This window comes from Chrysemys picta, chromosome 12 (genome assembly GCF_011386835.1).
Source record: "Chrysemys picta bellii isolate R12L10 chromosome 12, ASM1138683v2, whole genome shotgun sequence".
Classification (NCBI taxonomy): domain Eukaryota; kingdom Metazoa; phylum Chordata; order Testudines; family Emydidae; genus Chrysemys; species Chrysemys picta.
In genome coordinates this window covers 50,212,586-50,230,827 of record NC_088802.1, presented here as the reverse complement: position 1 = coordinate 50,230,827, position 18,242 = coordinate 50,212,586, and the positions used below count along the sequence as shown (strand labels likewise).

General features: G+C 43.5%; 1 protein-coding gene across 1 annotated transcript; it reads left to right on the top strand.

Moving 5' to 3' along the window:
* The first annotated feature begins 500 nt into the window (after positions 1 to 500).
* On the top strand, positions 501 to 16,795 carry CACNG1 (calcium voltage-gated channel auxiliary subunit gamma 1). Its single transcript, XM_005282932.4, has 4 exons — positions 501 to 878; positions 9,454 to 9,528; positions 12,301 to 12,438; positions 15,615 to 16,795. The coding sequence occupies exons 1-4, from the start codon at positions 638 to 640 to the stop codon at positions 15,839 to 15,841; spliced, it is 681 nt and encodes a 226-aa protein (XP_005282989.2). The 5' UTR covers positions 501 to 637; the 3' UTR covers positions 15,842 to 16,795.
* Positions 16,796 to 18,242: the final 1,447 nt, after the last annotated feature.

Sequence of the window (18,242 nt, the reverse complement as noted above, 5' to 3'; positions counted from 1 at the left end):
GGACTCGATGACCTCTCGAGGTCCCTTCCAGTCCTAGAATCTATGAATCTATGAAAGTTTGGGGTGTTTGAACCTTTGAAAAAACCCAGCTTCAGGGTGTATCGGAGGATATTGTTAGAACTAATAATGGGTTCTTTGGAATAAAAGTGGGTTCACGCTCATCTTTATTACAAAGACAAATGCTTTTACATTCTAACAGGAAACATTTACACCAGTCACGGCTCCTGGCCATGTCTTGAGTGGTCTCGCGGCTGTGAATATTAATGACACTGAGCTAGCTTTGCTCTTAGTTGGCTTATGGAACTTGCGGCACAAACCCAGCAGGGAGGAGTTCGTAACCCGAGCTGCATCAGTTACTTTATTCATTATGTGCATTAATAGAATCCTCACTCACAAGTCTAGTCCCCCAGTCTCCTGATATATCTCAACAGCTGTACATGTGGCCAGCTGTCCAGCCCAGCCCACAACCTGCTCTACTTTTGCATCACACGGTTGACATTTGAAAACGCTTACACACGCCAAGACTTTGAAGACCACTTGAATAACGTGCAGCATTCCTTCAAGTAGGCAAACCAAACGCGACAGGACAGCAATCGCCTGAGAGAGTCTGCCCTATGCACTCCAGTGCAGTCCAGCCATGGATGACGGCAAAACACTGAAAATCCGGCTGACTTTCTCTGTTATTTTGGTTGGCATCTCTTTAATGTTTGCAGCTGTGGTGACTGATCACTGGGCAGTGCTGAGCCATAGAGTGGAGCATTACAATTCCACCTGTGAGGCTGCTCACTTCGGGCTATGGCGGCTCTGCACAAAACAGTTTTACATCCAAGACAAAGCTACCAAAGAGAGGAGCTGTGGGCTGATAACGCTGACTGGAGGTACGTGCTTGCATTCATTCCACTTACACCCTGAAACTGCATGGGAGAAAATGTCAGGCTATTCTTAGTGATGTCTTTTAGGAAGTGAAAAAACATGCAGGAAAAAATATGGTTCTTGTTTCCATTGCACTTTATCTTACAAGATACGACACGTTGATTTGGTTTTCATATTAGTCTGAAAATACACCTCCCTGTCACATTTCCTCGAGGCCTTCTCCTAAATGCATGATGCCCTGCCACCGTATATATCTGTAAGCATATTTCATACACTACTCTTCAGCTCTTTCAATACAGCAAAGATAGTGGGTGGTATAAAGGGGACCAGCTAGGAGAAGGCAAAAGTCATAGAGAGAAATCAGGAAGAAGGCTATTTTCCCACCAATGTTTTGCTGACATCTACAACCCTGCAATGACTATGCAAGGCCTTACTCAAGCAAAACTTCCATTGAGTCCACAGGGCGTTTTGCCTGAGTGAGGATTACTGAGTGGGGCCAATATCTGGTTCACTAGAAGGAGTTTGTAGTTCAGAGAACTATGCCAGAGTAATTCAAAAGCTACTCTTCATAACTAGTATTACTTAGGGCAGTGTGGAACTGCATGTGATGGTATATTTCTCCAAGTGCCAAAAATGCTGTAAATTAAGTGAGAAATAATCTGTCAGTGACTTATGAGGTCTCCTTAAATTTCATACAGTGACAGAAAGCAAATGTGCTCTGTGTTTGTGACGAAAGAAGTCTAATCAGACACTTTTCTTCATACTGCATAGTTACATATTCTGAGAGTAGTCACATTGAAATCAACAGGAAGGATGGTAGTCTGCACCCCTCGCTAGTTTCCTGGAAGAGCATTACATTAGCATGATTCGTGAGAAGTTGTATTACATTTTTGCTGATTGCAAAGTCTGCGGCGTTCATGCAATATGTGCTAATACCCCTTTCCTGACTTTTCTAATTTCAAGAGGCTAATGGCAAATTGGATTATTTCCTAGTCAGAAATTCCCCTGCATAACAGGATTCCCTTTTGATGGCCACCCCTAGTTGAAGTTAAAGTTAGATTTTAATATATTTGTAAATTTGCTATGAAATCGTATCGTGATGATTCTCAATCTATCTGGCTAAACTATTTAGTATTAAAGAGAAGAGGCTGATCTACGGCATTCAGATCTGGCTTTCCACCACATTTGGGGGCGTTTGAATTTGGAGGTTTCACTTAGCCCCATTTCTAATGAATATAATAAATAAATTTTACTATAGCTAGTAACCTTAGCTATAGCATTTTCTCTGCACATGTCAGAAGCTTTATGTTTAAGGGGGAGACAGACAGATTGTGAGAAATAATTCAATACTGCACATTGTTGGATAAATTTAAAACTCGTAAATATCCAGCTGTCTCAGTAAAACAGATTCATCATCTTTACAGCACAAAAGTGTGAGATATCTTTGACAGACATCAGCATGTGCTTGCCTGGACATCTCATAGCTGTGCTATCCACGCCCTCTGTGCTGGCTTCTTAAAGTGCAGAGTAAACAAATGGGTAATTATGGAGACAGTGAGCTGAAGGCCTCTGTGGAGCAGTTTGACTGCAACAGAGATGACCTTTAGATATTGGATAGGTGAGCATACTTTTAAAGGGCTTGACAGATACTCCTGGGATTTGATGAAATTCAGTTTCAAAACCATTATATTCAATAACATGGAATTCTTTCATGTGTGTCATCGGAAGTTCTAAAAGAGCCCTTTACAATCACTAATTAAATGCTCGCATCTCTGCTGTTAGGTAGATACTATTATCCCCATTTTTACATTAGGGAAACTGAGGCACAAGCGGGGTCAAGGGCTGGCCCAAGACCAGCCATGCTGAGAGTCCATGGCAGAGCTTGGAAAAGAACTCAGATGTATGGGCTTTCCGTACTCCACTCTCGCTGCTAGACTATGCTGCTCCAGAATGGCACTCCTTGTTGTAACGATGTCACACATCTGAGGAGAAATGCCAGCGAAGGTTGTCAGACTTGGATTAGTCAAGAAAGGCGAGTGACACACACACACAAAAAAAAAAAGATTGAGTAGCTGACCTGTATGTCCGTAAATCTGTTTTTCTGAAAATCATACGCTACCACCATCATTTGAAAAATTACCATTATTTACCACTTGGTTAATAGTTACCTACCCAGCCTTACTCAGGGGGAAGCGGGATAGCATTGTTTCTATTGTTTATTACTTGTTGAGCTTAGCACTGTATAGAATAGAATGGGCGACTTTGAACTTGTCGTCTTATGGTTTAACGCAGAGAGATTTACATTTTAGCCACACGTTTAAAGGTTGTTGACAAATTGGAAAGGGCTCAGGAAACTGCTACAGAGAATAACAAGATCCAGTGGCTCAAAGCTGAGGCGAGATAAAATCAGACTACTACTAAGTAACCATTTTTAAGTGTGGATAATTAACCATTGGAACATCTTACATAAGGATGTGGTGGTCCTCCACTGCTTGGAGACTATAAATCCAGATTGGATATCTTTCTAACAGGTGTACTGTACCTCAGTCAGAAATGAGTGGCTTGATTAGGAGTCACACGGTGAAATTCCATGATCATAATGGATGAATCTACGAAATTGAGTCAGGAGTCCTAGGTCTGGCATGAAATTCCTGTTTGAACGTGAGCAAGTCACTTAAACTACCTCTTGTGCCTCAGCTCCATATCTGTAAAAGCGGGATAACAGGCCTCACCTCACCTAGAAGATGCTACGCAAGTGCAAAGAACAATTATTTTTACGCCTTTCAGAGAGCCGTAGAGATGGGCTCAAGCCACTGAGTTCAGAGCCAAGGGTTGGGAAGTGTGTGAGGCAGGGTTTTGGTCGGTGTTGTGAAGGACTCCTGTGAAAGGCCGTATCTCGTGGAGTTTAATTTATCTACTTCAGAAGGACAAAGGGTCACTCTGACAGTATTCAAACCTGCATTTCCAGGAAGGTTAGGCATTCCAGACATGGATATAGACTGCTGATGGATCACATTCAGAGCAGTTGGAGATATCTGGGTACACAGGTGCATGGTTTTGTTGGTAGCTAGCCAAGAATGGCCAGAATTTGGGAGGAATACATCACGTGGCTGCAGGGGAGAGAGGGGGCCTCCTGATTCACGGGTGACACAACTTAGTCCTTCTACCAGCTCTAAATCACTGTTGGCTTCTCTATCATTTGCCCCTGCTAGTCTAGCTGGTTTTGTGGAGATTAGACAGACACATAAACAGGAATATTCCAGGGCTCACCAGGCCCTAACCAGTTTAGTTTACAGGAGTTGATTGGATCATGATGGGTGCAGGATACACAAAGTAAGGGGTCTGCTGGGAAGTGATCTCAGCATCAACTCAAGCATGGCTACCATGATACTTCAGTAAAAAACACAAACTACCGCATGTAAGTCAGAACACAGCTGCAATGTAAAATGCCCTTAGCATCTTCCATTGGATTCCTATCAAACAACGCAGAAGCCCAGGTTGATTTTGTGATGACCATGAAGAGCAACTCTGTGGGGCTGTACTGTAAATGGGTGGTTTGTTCATGAGCACCAGAAAGGGACCAGGGTCCCAAGGAGATTTTCATACTTCTACGTAGCCATTTTCTTGTCTTCTTTAGAAATAAACTAGTAATTCTCCCTCTCTCTCACTGTCAGGAGCATGGTGAGAAAACGTGTTAGGGGACCTGAAGAAATAGAGATAGAGCATGTCCCTTAAAGCACTGGTGGCCAAACTGTGGTCTATGAAAAGCTGGCTGGACACACGATGCTGTCTCCTGTTTCTAGTTTCCAGATGGTAAATTACATAGAGGAAGCCAGGAATACATTCAATATTGTCCTAACTTTACTTGTCCGTGTAGGCAATTGCTGTAGTTGCCACAGGATGTTCTGTGATTGTGAAAAGGAGGGGAAGTGGTGCATGCAATCATGGACAGTAGTGGAGGTAGGCTGGGCAATTATGAATGGGAGGTGAAGTGCTCTAGGCAATCATGAGTGGGAAGGAAGTTAAACTCAGTGATCCTGAATGATAGTGGAGGTGTCCAAGCAATCATGAATGGCAGCAGAGAAGGTCCAGAAAAATCATGAACGGAAGGGGAGTTAAGTCCAGTGATCATGAATGCAAGGGGAGCTGGGCTGGGTGACCATGAATGGGAAGGGAGGTGTCCACAAGAGACTCTGTTATATTGTGGACCATGCTATGAATACGTTTCAGAACCTCTCTTAAAATAAAGCTATTCATAGTTCATTGATAGTTTTTTTACTAGCTCAACAGGGTAACTTCATGGCAGAGATACCACAATTAGGGGTAGAGAAAAAACAAGGATTCTACAAAGCTTTCATCTATTGTGAAATCCATTTTAAATCCCCATTATGTAAATAGAGTGCGGCACAAATGAGGTGTTTTTTAATTCATGATAGGGAGTGTAAAGGATGGAAGTGGCTCAGTTCTGTTGAATAACAGGGGACTGCGTTGATATTCCTGGGACTAGAGCGGAGCAGTTTAAATGATGTGCTGAAGCATTTTTATTATGACTGGAGAGTTAATTGCTGTGCAAGACCGTTGTTTTAATTTGAGCAAAGTTAGTAAAAGGACCCCTCCTCTCATGCCAGAAGCCCAGGGAGACATGACTTCTTGATGCATATTGGTTCCACCAAAATTAACCCAATACTCACAGGGTAGAATATTTACTTGTGTTTAAGGTTTGCTACTGGTATTCAGTGGGGTTCCAGCAGTTTAAACAGGGTACATCGACACTGGAGCTGAAGGTAGGATAGATATACCTGCAGTAGTTCCAATCCAACGAAAGCATTAAAAATAGCAGGCTAGCCACAGCAGCATGAGAGCAGGGCAGGGTAGCCACCCCGAGTACAATCCCCTCTGAAACCCAGGAATGTACTTAAGACAGCGAGTCCACCCTACCCCCAGGCAGCCGGGGTTTTGCCACTATTTTTAGTGCACTAACTTTGTCAGCGCTTTTGTGGGTATGTCTGCCTGAGCTGGAGATTACACCTCCAGCTCCAGTGTAGACATACCCTGAGAGAATAAGTCCATGTACCAGATCCAGTGTTGCGGTGGGAGATCTCCTGCTGCATTTCATGTGCAAACAGCATCTCCCTGCTGATCCATCATAGCTTCGTGTTACCTGGACAAACTGCTCCAAAACCAGCGCAACAGTGTCATCCAGCCAATTTCCTGTGATACATGCAAAGCTGGGGCCCTTGCCCCTGATCAGTTCATGGATGGTTGATTTTTGGACCCTGGCTTTGCATTAATCAGCACAAACCAGGGTTTGCTACTGCCAACACCTCACTTTCCTGGAGACTAGTTAAAAGCAAAACCCATGGCTTAAAGACTAAGCGTCTCCATTTTGTCTTGGCTTCCCCTGCCCTCTGTCACAGGGATCAAAGGATCCGGACAACAGCCTCCATCTCCCCAGTATGGAGCAGCATTGATACATCTTCTCAACCACCATCCGCTCACTGTCAAAGGGATGCGGCTGCCCCACGCTACCCACCCCAGTCCTGATTGCTTGGAGACACGTTGTTCTCTTGTGTGCATCCCTGGCAGTTTTAGCCTCAGTACGCAGCAGCTTAAACACAAAACACAGTCACCGCATTTGAGTCCAGACATGTTTGCTCAAATCTTTTTCAGTGATAAAAGGCAAGTAAATGAACAGAAGCGGAGGGACAGAATAAATATCAGTTTTAAAAAAAAATGTAATCAAATAACTACCTCGCAGAGGAAACTTCAACTAATGAGCCCGTGCTCATTAGTGGGTTATGCATGCTGCTCTGTAACTGTCTGATCTGCTAGTGGAGAGAAAATAAATACCGTCCTTGTAACAGCAACTCCAGAATATGCCATTTACGCTGTAGGAGACATGAAAAGAACTGGGTTGATAAAGTGCAATATTATGGCCTCTTATTACCATTAAAATTAGCTCTTTACATATACACAGCACTTTACAAAGGTTTGTCTACACTGGGGGGTTGCTCTGGCTGCAGCCATTCATGCCCGGACTCTGATGTAGTGGCTCCAGAACAAAACCCCTCACTTAGACAGCTAAAGTCATAAACTGCATCGGAGATGCTTACCCGGGATTCACACTGCACTAATGGCTTTGTGCATCTACACCAGGGGTTTGCACGGCCTCAGCCGTGGCTGGCTACCATTGGCTGAAATTTCCAGGGTGCTGCAGTGAGATGAGTGGCCTCACAACCCACTGACTTTAGAGTCTTTTCTTTCCAACTTCCTCCATCCTCCATTATTTGTTCTACAAATTGTGACCATTTGTGATCCAGAGTGATTAAATTCCCTGCCGTCTTGGCTGTATTCCCCAGTTTTACTATGGCAAATATAACCTCATGGTGCAGTAAATGTGAGCTTTTTAATTAGTCTGTAAAGACAGGGTTGACCATAGTCTCTTCAAAGTATCTGGCTGGTCATTAGCAAAGCACAATCAGACACTTTAGGGTCCCAGTTGGCTATGTCTGCAGGATCTTGTTGATTACACAACTTCCATTTAAATTCTTGTCAAGGGGATGTTCTTTCAGCTATATGTACTTGTCAAGACCTCAATTAAATGAGTTATAAATAAATGCTAAGTGTGAATAAACTCCCTCCAAATGGTACAGCTGGCAAAGCTTAATGTCAATGGGCATCATCCCAACAGACCCTTCCCCTCGCACTCACTCTGGAGGCTGAAAACATTGGTTTTTGCACGCACACAGATGCTTTCCATCCTGAGTCCCCAGTCTTTGTTCACAAGCGTCACACCACAGAATAGCTGTTTGTGACACCAGTAGAATAGCCCAGGGAAGCCCAGGACAGTGGGACCCCACTCAGTTGTACAAAAACTCCACTGGCTTCATTGCGTTTCAATAGACAGTGACGCTTCGCTGAACTGTAAAAGGATTCCAGGCTGCAAAACCTCATCGATTCCAGCTACTACCGAGGCAGCGAATGCTTCCCTCTAGCCCCTGCTACTTGTCTTAACTGCCAGGAATGGCAAGAAGGCAGCTAAACCTGTCAACACCAGTGGTAAAGAGTCTGAAGCACGAGAGGGAGCTCTTACACTCCCAACCAAGTCAGAGGGAACACTGGGGTGGGGGACTCTTCTAACCCAAGCCGGGCAGGGGGAGGAAACCTCCTCTGATTTTAGCAGAGGAGAGGGAGCTGCATTCCCCATTACTTTCCTTACTTTCACCCCAGCTCCTCAGTGAGGTGTGACGTCCCATGCAGCTTCCTGGCTTGGCGGAGACAGCATTAGGCAGGGAAAGGAGGAGGGATGCCATTCTGGAGGGGGTGAGTTGGCAATGTGGGTTGGCAATGGCAGAGAGGAGAGGAGGGGAAGATGCAAAGCCAGCCAGGGGGCGCCAGGCTCAGGAAATGCCCCAGCATGGGGCAGTGAGGAGGCAGGAATCTGCACTGGCTGCTGAGGGAAAGAAAGGGTTTTCTGTAATTCCTTCTTAAAACAGAAAGGTTGACTCCATGGGCCGTGCGTTCTTTGGGGACGGTGTCAGAGGCTGTGCCTGACGACAGCCTTGTGATTGCTTTATCTCTGCTTACGTAGCCGGCTGCCTTTCGTGCAGCATCCATTCACCTGCTCAGACATAAAACAATCCATGCCAATTTCTCCTCTCCTCTACGCATGTGCAACCCCCGGGAAGTCAGCGAAGTCACTAGACATTCATCTTGGTGTGAGAGGAGAATTCATCCCTGGTGAACTCAAAAGCATGTCCTTTCTAGGGTTGCCAACCTCCCAGGATTGTCCTGGAATCTCCAGGAATTAAAAATTAATCTTTCATTAAAGATAATGTCATGTGATGGAGCCTCCAGGAAGTCATCCAACCAAAGCTGGCAACACTAGTCCTTTCCCAAGTACCTCAGAGGCCCTTTGCCAGCAGGGCTTGCCATGCATAGTAAATATAATGTAATCCGACTACAGACTGGCTAAAGCTTAGCACTTCTTCGTGCTCTTGGCTACCAGCTTTCAGGAAATCCAAGTTCCATTCCCTTTTTTTGATTCTTGTCACAATCCCATGTGTGTAATACGCCGCAGAACGTTCCGAGGCTACGCAAAGTGACACGAGGACTGATCCGAGAAACTGATGGGGATTTGCATATCGATTAACATTCTATTATTTTATATTAGCTGCTTGTGGAGAGGTCAAGTGGATTTGAAACCACCAGCAGGACGATTCCAGGCAATGAGTTTGTGTTGTTAGGGTTTTTTTGACTGGCACGGATGAGAAGTATTCTCTAATAATGGAAGCATAGGCTCAAAGCCCATTGAAGCCACATTAAGCACATGTTTAAGTACTTTGTTGGATCAAGGCATAAATCCCTGTTTAAAGCCTCTCGTTGCCTGGTTTGTTCTTAGGTGAACTGCACACTGGAGACATCTGCAGCAAGTTCAGGATTAAGGTCCCATTAATCTCTACCCAAAACCATTTGAATTTTTCAGTTCCGTTAATGTAACAGAAAATTTTATTTCCCTAATTTTGGTTTCTTAAACTCAGTTATACTTAGCAACTGATATTCTCCTTTGTTCTTGTTCAGATCGTAACTGTTCCTACTTCAAACACTTCTCTCCAGGACAGAGCACAGAGATATTTGAAAGAACCACCCAAAAAGGTAAGAAATTTGCTTGGACGAACTCTTTACTAGCATTACATGAACTGAGTGTATATGGGAACTAATGTAAAGGGTTTCACCAGAGTTAGGGCCCAATTCTGCTGCCATTGAAGTCAATGGGGAAACACCTATTGATTGTACGGGGAGTTAGAACAGACAGTTGGCACTGAGATGGGCTTCTTATCCCATTAAGCGATGCTCTGGACCAGCCGAGGCACCAGATTCCTGGGGAGACCAGTTTTCAAACAGCAGCCCTTTCTTATGTTGTCTACATCCCACGCTTGATTTCTGCTCAAATTGTTCCTTAGGCACATGAAACGGGCATTATACATCTAAGGGCCAATTTGGAAACCCCAAAAGCCTTTCCCCCATATGTATGGCACTCACAAAACTGACACTCCCTCCTACCTCTAAACAACAGCAACCACAAAGGATATTCATAAAATCTAAACAAATAAACAAAATTCCAACCCCGAGCAGAGTTTTGACTCCAATGAGGGAGCGGTACCTGAGGCTCCATGTAGTCCACTAGGTCTTTGCTATTGCTATAATGTGACAGGCAATCAAAGAAAGAAAGATACAGGACACAGACTTCCAGCAAAGATACCCACATCTGAAATCTGACCAGAGAGTGTTTACTCTGCTTGCATGCAGAAAACTATCTGCATCTCACAGACAATTTAGACCCTTTCTAATCAGTCCTTACTAAAACCTTATTTTTAGCATTAGTCTGAAGTGCGTGGCTCTCTTACTAAGGACAAATCGCTTTACATTTTGCTATACAACATATTTCAGTGTGGAGTAAACTAGATGATGATTGCATTTCACATATTAAACCGTCTGCTTTGCTTCCGCTGTAAATAAAAATGATGGAAAACCCTGCAGCATATTTTTTTAAAGAAGCAATTTCCCCCAGACACCAGGAAGATTGTGAATTTTAAATGATACTCTGAGTGGAATAAAGAACAAATATCTGAGCTACCTGCTTTTGTTAGCCATTTAGACGCTATTATATCCATCCATCTGATCTGGAAAATGTCTCCATTACATTATTAGTCACTTCAGAAGAAAGTTGTGAAAAACGTCTTTTCTTTGAAGAGAAGGAAAAAGCCTAAACCATCATAAAAGGTTCCTAAATTGCAACTAACTCTTTCAGGCAGTTCAAACACATAGCAGATAACACAGAGAATTTTCTTTTTAAGAAAATGCCAATAGAACAGGGATTATGAAAAAGCAATGAGAAGAAAGAGCAATATGCTTTGGCCTACTACAAAAATAGCTCCATTTCTATGGAAGCCAATTAGTAAGAGGCAGAAAGATTCTTCAGGATTTTGCTTCGAAGACAATTAAAAAAAATATCATGGAAGGCAAATAGCACCAAGCGGTGCTATGTTTCATGCCTGCCTACACATGTTAAATATTAAACGCATCTGAAAACTAATGCAATATGTAAGTGAAGATCTGAATTATTCAACTGGCAATTTCCCCCTCCATTCAGATATTGAACTGTGTTTTGGCTGGGTGAATCATCTTACACATAGCTTAACTTGGCCGGGTGGAACACCTTTGGAGCGAGTTTTTTCCCATGCTCTTGAGAAGCTAGATTTTCACAGAGCTGGGAAACTTTGTTGTGCAGGATGAGGAGAGGATGTTGCTGTGTGATCCTGGGTAAGTCATTTCATGCACACACACGCACACACACACACGTACATCTGTTTCCCCTTTGCCTGTCTTGCCTATTTAGCTGTTGAACCTCTGGGGCAGAAAACTGTCTCTTAATATATGTTTGTACATTGCCTAACACTATGTGGCCCTGATGACACCTGGAGCCTATAGGCGCTACTATAATAAACATGTATAATAAAAATAGCATTGCTTTCTATTTGCTTTTTTTTTTCCTAAAAAAAAAGGAAAATCTAGATAGAATAATGGAGTGAAACACTTTTAAAGATGTAAGACCAAATCTCCACCCTCTCTGATAAAACCTGTATGGGAGGAAATCTAATAAACTAAAAAGTTGGTCATGACAATTTATTGCCCTATATTAAGCTACTTCTGGGCTCTTGTCCTCCAGAGTCTACCTCCAAGCCAACTCTGTTTAAACATTTGCAGCGGATGGTTTTAGGAAGTGATGGCAAATCTTCAAACAAAACATGAGGTCTCGTGTGCTCATTTGCGAAGCAAAATGTGTTTGTACAGCAACTAGCACAGTGGGGTCTGGGCCCAGGATTGGGGCTGGTCAGCGCTGCGGCAATACAAAGAAATAATAATTATGGCAACATAGTCTTATGCTCACTAATTTCATCATAGTGCTGGGTGGGAATTGTGAGTACAAACAGAAAAGTGCCCTGATCCTGCAAACTTCTGACCTTTTCGTAGTCCCATTGGGCCCAGGGAAGACAATGTAACTGCTTGTGAGGGTGCGGCCTAATCAAGCGAGGCCCAGGCCCAGAGTTTCTATCATGTCACTGTGTGTGTCATTTGCTTTTTTCTACCAGGGGCGTTTAGAAAGCGTTCGGTCTTGCTTCTGCTCCCACTGACTTCAACAGGGGCATGACCAAGACCCATAGCGACTCACCACACTTTTTCTGTGCTAGAAATACCTAGTTCTCTTGGGCCAGTTATCTGCAGCAAGGAAAGAGCAGCTGTTTCTATTTTAACTTGTTTCTTTCCTTTGCTGAACTGATCCCATTGCAGAGGCGCTGTGGCGGGGGGGAGAATGCAGGAAGTCGCACACATTCATCTCTCTCTCCCTCTGTTTTGCCTCGGCAGAGTACAGCATTTCAGCTGCAGCCATTGCCATCTTCAGTGTGGGCTTTGCAATCATCGGCACAATCTGCATCCTCTTATCCTTTAGGAAAAAGATGGATTATCTCCTGAAGCCAGCGTCGATGTTCTACACCTTTGCAGGTAGGCCATTTGGTGAGCCTTAAAAGAGATGTATGCACTTAGATCTTAGGGCAATGAGTGTGATAGGCTGCATGCATCTCCTTGCAGCGGAAAGACAGATCATTCCATAAACTGAACTTATGTTACTGAGCTCTAAAAATTTGCCTGACAAACAAGAGTCAGCTCTGGGAGGCTATTCTGTGTGAGTGTATCTGAAATTTTGGAACACTGTAGAATCACCTGTAAAAAATGGGCATTTCTAAAATATTCAGTGTTAGACCCTGCTGTATAGGACGGATATGTGAGAGATTCTAGGGACATACATCTGTCCAGGAGACATTGACCACCAGTGTCACATCTTCAGCACAAAACTGATGTAGGAAGGGGTGTCACTGATGATCCTGAATATGCTTCTTGATTCCCCTGTTCTTGATAAGGCATCTGCACTACATTTCCATTTCCTTTGAAGTGGATTATTTCCATGCCATACTCCTGCAGTGTGTGATTGGTCCATTTATCTCAGTGCAACCATATTAGCAGGGAGGCCATTAAAACCTTACATTTTTTTATTATACAAATAAGGCTTAAACTGCTTAACAGCCCAAACTATGTCGCAGCATTCCTGCTTGATGACAGAGGGGGTCACTGTTTTAGTCCAGGAGGCAATGGGGGGGCCTCTTGTCTCCCACCCCATCCTGCATTAGCACTGCCCTTGCCCAGTGTTAGAAGCATCAGTATTCAGCACAAAGGGTTTGCTGAAATCAGGGCTGACTAAAACTGAGTCTTTAGACAAAACCTCCTTTATGTCCTTGATGCCTCTCTTCAGCTGCCTCATTGGCTTTGACTGCAGCTAATTGTTCCATGAGTCTTTGGTGGGCTCTTAGCTCAAACTCCTCAGTTGTTGTTTTTTTTGGTCTCCCTGAGCCACAATTCCACCATCAGTCTCTGGAGCTCATGTTCTTCCTGGGCTGCCCGGTACAGCAATTGGACCAGTTCCAATGGCGTGTTTTCCTCTTTGGCATCTCTGGCAGAAAGGTGCTCAGGTTCCACCTGGCCAGCATTTACGAGTAAAAGTCTCAGCTTCTGAAATGGAGTTTTCGTTTTATGGGATGTTCCCCTCTCCTTACATAACTTTTCAAGGTCTTTTCTGTCAAGCCCATCATCTGACTGTGGTTCACTCGTTGTGTCTAATCTTGAACCTTTCAAACTCTCGATATCAAGTTTAAACTTTTAACAGATCCAGTTGACCTGTGGCATGAGAATCCTGCCAAGACTACCTCAGTGTCAAGCTGTCTGGAGTGGCTCAGTAGTGCGAGTACCAGGGCAGACCCTTAGGAAGCAGGGCACACCTTGGGTACTCCGACCTGACTCTGTGACAGATGGGCCCTGACCCCAACAATCACAACAATATTCAGGTTACTCCCAGTCCCAAAGGACCAGTCACTTAGCCCAGTCAATTAAACTCTAAATCTTACACCAAAGAGAATGCTTGTAGCCAATCCTATAATAAGTGAATTAAAGATTTATTAAGTAAGAAAAAGAAATGAGAGTTATTGACAAGGTTAAAGCGAGTAAACACACACACACAAATGGGGTTTAGGCTTAGGTTCCAAAAGGTAATAGGTGCTTCTATAATAAGCAAGCTCTATGTCCTTAGGGCTAATCCAGGCCAAGCACTGGGGATCTTTTGCTTATGTTTAGTAATTCTTGACCCTCAGAGTCTAATCAGCATAAAGTTTCTCCCTGTTAGGGATTTTAATTCCCTTCCCCCAGAGTTCAAGCTAATGGAACGAATCCCCATGCACATCTCTGCTTCATGGGTGTGGGGGAAGCAATCAACAAAGTCTTTTGTCCTCTGATGTTTCACAATGGCTCATTTGGTTTCAATGGGTCTCCTCACAGACAGGACCTAACACCTTTTGTACAAAGCCAGCATTTTACATTAGTTAATGCTTGTTTCTGGTGAGTTACCCAGTTACAGATCTCACTTCTAACATGGGGGACAGATGTTATAAGTGAGATTACTACATGCAGCATCCTACCAGCATTTCATAAAGTCTAAACACTAAACACATTCTTACAAACTTAACATCTCTTTTAGAAAAACGAACACACAGGTGAGCCAGACTAGTTTCCAGCTCTGCATTTGTCAGTGTTCAGTTGAGGCTTGGAGGCCTTAGCTTGAGCTGGCACCTGGTCTGCCAGTGTCACACAAGACACAAATCAAAGATCATCTGATTCAAGCCCCAGATTATGAAGACATCTCAAAAAACCACAATGGTGGAATTTTCACTTTCAACCCGCCCTCCTCTTGCCTGTTAAATACCATGATGATACTTAGGTAGCACAGTGATACAAGCTTTATAACAGCCAGCTCCCAAAGAATGCTTTGGTGACCAAATGTGTGGTTTTAATTCCACTGTTTTACCTGCTGTTGAAATGCATCGCAGAAAGAGTGAATTATACAGTGTTTTCTTCACTTTTCAAGAAGCCCTACTTTACATTCACAGCTTCATGAAGTACTTTGTGACTTTGATCATTCCCAGCCATGTTTAGCCTGAACCAACACCTGCCCATAGGACTTTTTGATTCTCCTTAAAAATGAGGCTGAGAAGCTCAGGATATAAATCATTGTCCGAATTCAGGTGCCAAATTGGCAAGACTATTGGTCCCTGTTGCATGGCATTTCTTGTGCCTTACAGCTCAAAAGATGACTTGATTACAGTCCATATCTAAACAGGGAGCAGATATGTCATACTCCAAGGGCTCTTAGTCTAGCAGACGGAGGCATAACAAGATCCACAGTGACTGGACTTTGAAGTTAGAAAAATTCAAACTGCAAGTGCAAATTTTTACAGTGAGGGTAATTAACCCTTAGATCTGCGTCCCAATGGATGTGGTAAGTTCTCTGTCCCTTGGAGTTCTTCAGTCCAGAGTGGAGATCTTTCTAAAAGACACACTGTAGTTCAACAAGAAGTCAGTGGGTACGACGCAGGAATCATTGGGTGAAATTCTATGGCCTGTTATGCAAGAGGTTCGATTAGGTGATCCTATTGACCCTTAAAACCTATGAATCATCTATGAACCTCACTGCATAGTCTTGTAACCAGAAAGGCAGGCAGAGAGGTCAGTTAAGAATGAAAGCAATAAGGACTGAAACCCCTGCTGTCCAGCTCACCCCTCTCTTATTTCTCCAGGCCTGTGCATGATCATCTCTGTTGAAGTCATGAGACAGTCTGTGAAAAGGATGATTGACAGCAAGGAGACTATCTGGATAGAATACTATTATTCATGGTCTTTTGCCTGTGCCTGCACTTCCTTCGTCCTGCTCTTCATCTGCGGGATCGCTCTTCTGCTAATCTCCTTGCCTCGCTTCCCCCAGAATCCGTGGGAGTCTTGTATGGACGCAGAACCAGAGCATTAAATGCCTGCATCTAGGCTCACTGCTTATGCAATACCGGAAAGTGCTATAAAAGAATTGATACGGTTTTTTTTAAAGTGTCAGGATGGTGGTATATGAAGACAAAAGTGTCTTTAGTTAAAACCAGGTTATTGAACCAAAGGGAAGTTCAATACTAATTATTGTTTGTTGGGGTTTTTTTTTTAAAAAGCATGAAGACCAGCAACTTGGGTTACTCAATTTGTACCCTCAATTCGCCGAATGATGGGAGAAGTCATCGGCAATTTGGGAATGCATTCTGCAAATGCAGTTGAGGGAAAGTGAGAGAGCACGAGATGGTTTAATGAGAAGGTTAAAGCACAGGACTGGAGTTGGGAAATCTAGGTCGCATTACTGGCTTGGCCACAGACTCACTCTGGGACTTATAGCTTCTCTGTGAGTCAGTTTCCCCATCTGTACAATGAGAATATTGCTTCCCTATCTCACCAGGGTGGTGTGGGGCTGATGTTTGTACATAATTTGGAGATCCTCCCATTGGAAGTGCTGTATCATTAGTAGTATTACAATAAAAGAGGTTTAGGGATAAAATCAACATTACAAATGTACTCCCTAAAGCTTATTTTGTTCTGCCGACCTAAGCATTTGTCATAATTAAAAGTCCTATGAGGAGTCCGGTGGCACCTTAAAGACTAACAGATTTATTTGGGCATAAGCTTTTGTGGGTAAAAAACCACTTCCTCAGATGCATCTGAAGAAGGTTTTTTACCCATGAAAGCTTATGCTTATACCCAAATAAATCTGTCAGTCTTTAAGGATGCCACCGGACTCCACGTTGTTTTTGTGGATACAGACTAACATGGCTACCCCCCTGATAATTAAAAGTCCTCTGACTCCTGTTGTATTTGAATGCTAATGGCAAAGCCAAGCAAGTACTGACCTGTAGGGACAATGTTTTCCTAATAAAGAGATGTAATCCCACACTGAGGTACGATTTCTGTTTTCAGGACAGTGGTTTTGGGAGATGAACCATACAGGTGTCTGCTTCGCTGTAACCCAGAGCGATACTTCCTGTACGTAACCCAGAGCGATACTTCCTGTACGTAGCTTCACATTTGTGTCTGTTGCTGTTGTGTTTTGTTGGAACAGCCCACTTGATTCTTCTGTTTTGTAAAAGCGTTTTTAAGCAAGAACCCACGGAGGGAACTGCCAAGGAGGGATGGACATTATAATCAAATGACATGCGTCTGACGAAGTGGGTATTCACCCACGAAAGCTCATGCTCCAATACGTCTGTTGGTCTATAAGGTGCCACAGGACTCTCTGTTGCTTTTTACAGATCCAGACTAACACGGCTACCCCTCTGATACAGTATAATCAAAGCTGAGCAAATCTCACGCGTTAAAAAAATTGCATAGCTGTTATTCATGCATGTTTGAAAGAAAACGTACGCGGTTTTGGTCAGCACAGTGTGAGGAACAACCACACAGGAAGCCAACTGTATGATGTCAAAATTATTCATTGTACTGCATCCTGACTGCCAGTGCTTCCCAAAAGGGCAGGGACGTTCTGTTCTGTGACCAATGCAGAATAATGGCTTCATAGGTCACCATGGCATTGCATAGGTACATTAAGAGCTGCTTTTAGCTCAGTGGTTTGAGTATTGGCCTGCTAAACCCAGGGTTGTGAGTTCAATACTTGAGGGGGCCACTTAGGGATCGGGGCAAAATCAGTACTTGGTCCTGCTAGTGAAGGCAGGGGGCTGGACTCGATGACCTTTCAGGGTCTCTTCCAGTGCTAGGAGATGGGATATCTCCATTTATTTATTTATTATTATTAAAGCATGGAAACGGGCTGCTGATTTCGGAACCTGGAGTCTCATCAGTAATGTGACAGCGAATTCTATTCTTCAGCAAGATGGGGACATCCATGTTCCTCAATTTGCCACATCAAAAATATGGGGCAAAGCCTTAATCTGAAGCACATTAGGAACCATGTGGGATTCAAATGTAAGGCATAAATAATGTGCCTTATTTAGTGACACCCCTTTCCCAAGGAAAACGCCCACTGATTTCCATGAAAGGCAGATTTCAAGAAGCGATGAATAGGAACCATCATCCAAGCTGCTCAACGATTTGTGTCTTAGCATGAAATTTTTTGAAAGAAAATGAGCCGTTTTTGTTTCATTTGAAATGTTGTCTTTTTTTTTTCCCCAAATTTTAAAATTCATTTAGAATTTTTGGGAGGGGGTTCCCTTTCCTCCCTTTTCCAAACAGAAAAAATGGGGGTGGGGGCGAGTCTAAAAGTGAGAGAAAGTGAAAGGGGTTGGGGGGCCCTCTCTCTCACTTTTTTCCATTGGACAAGTCTGAAAAAAGTGAAAAAAAAGAAAAAATGAGAGAAAAAAAAAAGGGGTGAGGGAGAATGTTAC

Coding starts and splice junctions, on each gene's coding strand:
- CACNG1 (XM_005282932.4), top strand. CDS start 638: ATGGATGACGGCAAAACACTGAAAATCCGGCTGACTTTCTCTGTTATT. Junction 9,529..12,300: donor TGAAAGAACCACCCAAAAAG/GTAAGAAATTTG, acceptor TTGCCTCGGCAG/AGTACAGCATTTCAGCTGCA. Junction 12,439..15,614: donor GATGTTCTACACCTTTGCAG/GTAGGCCATTTG, acceptor TTATTTCTCCAG/GCCTGTGCATGATCATCTCT.